Below are 3,732 nucleotides of genomic sequence, written 5' to 3' on the forward strand. Positions count from 1 at the left end.
TACTAGTTTAACTGTGCCATCACTATTTCCATTATGCAAAAGAACCAGTACAATCTGAATACTTACCATGGATATTACAGTGGGAGGGAGTTGCTTGGGATCTCCAACAAGGACAAGTTTACTACAGCGATGTATCAGTGGAATGAGAGTTTCAACCTCACATGCTTGTCCTGCCTTTCATATGTTCAAACAAGAAGAAATAAAGTTCCAATTATAAGGCAACGGGAGGAAAGGAGAGAAGAAGCATTATATATTTTCCACTACCATATGCAGAGTAACTAAAACATTCATTTTTAAAAAGGTTGCCAAAAACGGGGAGGGAAAAAAGATATTTTCCTTAAATTTTTTCAACAAGCAAATCCAAAATAAGTTTTCTTCTCTTAATATCCAATTACTTCCAGAGCTCTCAAAACAGACACAAATATAACCCGTCCATCTGGATGAATCCCTATGGTAAGAGCTCCATTTTACATTAACTCAAAGAAATAACTCATTAAGATACCAGATACACGACTGAGATAATTAACTTAAAAGCATTTCACAAATGTAGGATTTGTGGATGTAGCATCTCTCAGAGGCATGGTAGGAAGTGGATTTGGACAGTTCCTATTTATATGTAGGACCAAAGAAATCTACCCACAAAAACTGGCTAAGTAAGGGGGCGTGAAGCTTTCTATTCTCTGCAGAAGATACTGCAATTTGGAGATCTAAGCCTGGCTCTGGCAGAGAGGAGAACATATTCTGAGATGCCACAATGGAATGCTTTGAGGAACAAAGTGCAATGTAAGTAGTAAGCTCATAAGAATGGATGTTTCGCTGTCCTCTCAAATATTTTGCTGTGGCCACTGCTAGGCAATTTAGTATTGTTGTTGTTTAATAGCTTTGCTGACCTCATCCACAATGACGCAACTGAAAGGGTCAAGTCCTTGTCGTCGAAAAGCAGACTCCAGCAGAAAACCTCCACTTGTGCTCAATGTGCAGCAGACGATGTGGGACTCCAAAATGATGCTAGCCTGCACTTCCTGTGGACGGCCTCGAACCTTTGAGTGGAAGGACAGGACACAAAGTCTCCATTCATCTTTCCTTTAGTCAGTCATTGTCAAATCTTTTTGCACCATCTGTTTGCCTTTTTTACTACCCGAGAGTCTGACCAATTTTAGCAGCTAAGAAGTCCACGTATTAATTGTACAGTTATACTGAAGTTAGCTCCTTACAGCGAGATTAGTACTCACACAAAGAAACTGAACATGAGGCAAAGTCTACCTGCCCAAATTTTTATGCTGACTTGACCTCCCAAGCTCTACAATATTTGCAAGATACAGGCTGCAATCTTAGCAAAAGTCTGTTTTTGTGTCTGTAGGCTACAGGGCAAAAATACTTTGAATTAGTTCATCAATCCATTAGCTCAGTGGTTCTCAACCTTTTTAGAGTCAAGACACCCCTCAGAAGATGCCAGCTCTTATTTTTACTATTTTAAGTACAGATAAATAATAGAGCAATTCTGTTGCAAAACTCACAAAGACCACAACTATGGACTTCCATTTCAAACTCTGGGTTTCTCTTGTGACTCATGTTTGCAAACTTAACAGTACTAACATGGCATGGTACTCCATGACACCTCTGAAAGGATCTTATGGCACCTCAGGGTGCTGTGGTACACTGGCTGAGAATGACTACATTAGCCCAAGCCAAGCTTCCTGCCAAGGAAAAAGTAAAGACTCATGGGCAGCTTATATCTATCAGAGGTCAAACTACCACTAAAGCTTTGGACTTATACTCTCAGCCACTTTAAGTCCAAATCACAGTCACTTCCACAGGAGATGAAAAGTTAACAATAAATATTTCAACTAAGGCTGTCTTAAAGAGCTGCCCCAGGCAAAAATTCCTACCTCCTTGAGTTGAGAAGCGAGCTCTTGCCTCTCTTTTGAAAGTCTGCCAATTTCATCATCCAACTTTTGACTCTGGGGGAGAGAAAAAAAATAAAATAAATGAACTGAACCTTTGTTTCAAGCGTAATTAACAATGCACATTTGCTAAGGCCCTTTGTTCTCTTATACCCTCAAGGTTTTCTAAACATGATCAAACTTAGAGTCTTTTAAGAGCTAAATACGTCTGGCCAAGCTGATCAGTTTCATAGAAACGATACAAAATTGTGAGCTGTCTACAACCTAAGATACTCAGACTCCTGAACATATGGCCTTGAACTTCCTTTCTCCATACTGCTACGAATCACAATTTGTCATCAGTAAGCTATAACCTGAGCATGGATACCAAGCGTTTAATGCAACAACTGGGAGACTTATGCAGAGCTTAGGTTATGGTTTGGATAGGGATGACCCTGCCCCAGGCAGGGGCTTCCACTATGACTCTAAGGAACACCCATACAGAAGTACTACAAACATGATCACAAAGCTGTGCCACGTCCAGCCACTTGATCCATCTACTTCAAGCATTAAAGAAAACTTAACACACACACACACACACACACACGAATGAAAAGTTTCCAAAGACCCTGGTTAAGTTTAGTTAGAAAGGAGTAATACTTTCAGTTAGCAACAACATTAGCAAAGGACTCTGACAACTGCCATCTCCACATCTGCATATTAATGTACGTCTATTTTTTTACAGCTTCTTAATGATAGAGGAAAAGGCTTTTTGTGAACGATTCTGGCCTGTTCTAGTATAGTGCAAGTCATAGGAAAATGTTCCTCTACTCAAAATGAAAAAAGGTACGCTAGATTCAGAAAGAAGGTTCTCTAAGTTCCATTTTGGAATACAAAAAAAAATTGCAAGGAATGAAATCCAAGTCAAACCACCTTCTCCCTCTTTTCACACCTATCCATGGCTCGCTGACGAGAGAGCATGTCCAGCTGACGATCCAGAGCTTCTTTTCTCTTGTGAAGATCTTGATCACGGCCAGAGTGACCCCGGTCTACAAAAGAACATGAAAAACAAACAAGTTTAAAACTTGTACTACAAAATTGTACCAACCTCATCCGCACAGTTATGAAAAATAGGAGGACTTTAAAACACCTACTTTACTCATTACTATTTATGCTCCCACCTTGCCTCTTACCTAGGGCAATGAAAATGAACTTAGCATCTCTTGTTTACTAACCAGACTGCAGTGTCTGGATCTTAAATAAACTCTTTAACTCATGGGGGGGAAAGAAGATGGAGGGGGAGGACAAGGTGAAAGGTTTTCCCTGGAACTTGCTTTTATTTGTATAAAAAGTATACTTGCTATAAAAAAAATTTAATTTAGCCCAAACTTTGCTGACAGCACCCCTCAAAGGCCCACAAAGGAAAGGGTTTGTGAAATACTTTGGGAAAATATATACTGTTCTATAAACATCTGCCATCACAATGGCTCTCCCTCATGCAGTGGAACTAAGTACACAGCCCCATCAAATCTCCAAACCATCTCCTTATAAAGGTTTAAAAAACCCCAAATAAACAAACAAAATCTGCACTTTACTCACTCATTCTGTAGCTAACTTGACTATCCAAGCTGAATCTCAGGACATCAGTGCTGATTGATTTTTGTGGACCCAGTCGCACTAGGTTTTTATCTCCACAGTTCCCTGTACAGAAACCACACTGTTAGAATCCTCTTAGACAGCATGTTTGAGAAATACATTTCAAAAGAACTAAAACCAATAATTAAACGGTATTCAGAGTGTTTGAGTGATGCGGTAGCTGTAATAGTTAAAAAAAAAAAAAAAAAAAAAA

The 3,732-nt window shown here is 39.4% G+C and overlaps 1 protein-coding gene across 1 annotated transcript in view; it reads right to left on the minus strand.

Moving 5' to 3' along the window:
- Positions 1-3,732, minus strand: part of SETX (senataxin) — a 46,933-nt gene that overhangs the window by 15,965 nt on the left and 27,236 nt on the right. Inside the window, exons 15-19 of the mRNA XM_019510710.1 lie at positions 3,483-3,584; positions 2,817-2,932; positions 1,890-1,961; positions 891-1,040; positions 67-174 (exon numbers count right to left, since the gene is read on the minus strand). Coding sequence (XP_019366255.1) covers positions 67-174; positions 891-1,040; positions 1,890-1,961; positions 2,817-2,932; positions 3,483-3,584 — 548 coding nt within the window. The remainder of the gene's footprint in view (positions 1-66; positions 175-890; positions 1,041-1,889; positions 1,962-2,816; positions 2,933-3,482; positions 3,585-3,732) is intronic.

The sequence above is a fragment of the Gavialis gangeticus genome, unplaced genomic scaffold (assembly GCF_001723915.1).
Source record: "Gavialis gangeticus isolate Ggan-Ray unplaced genomic scaffold, GavGan_comp1, whole genome shotgun sequence".
NCBI classification, from domain to species: domain Eukaryota; kingdom Metazoa; phylum Chordata; order Crocodylia; family Gavialidae; genus Gavialis; species Gavialis gangeticus.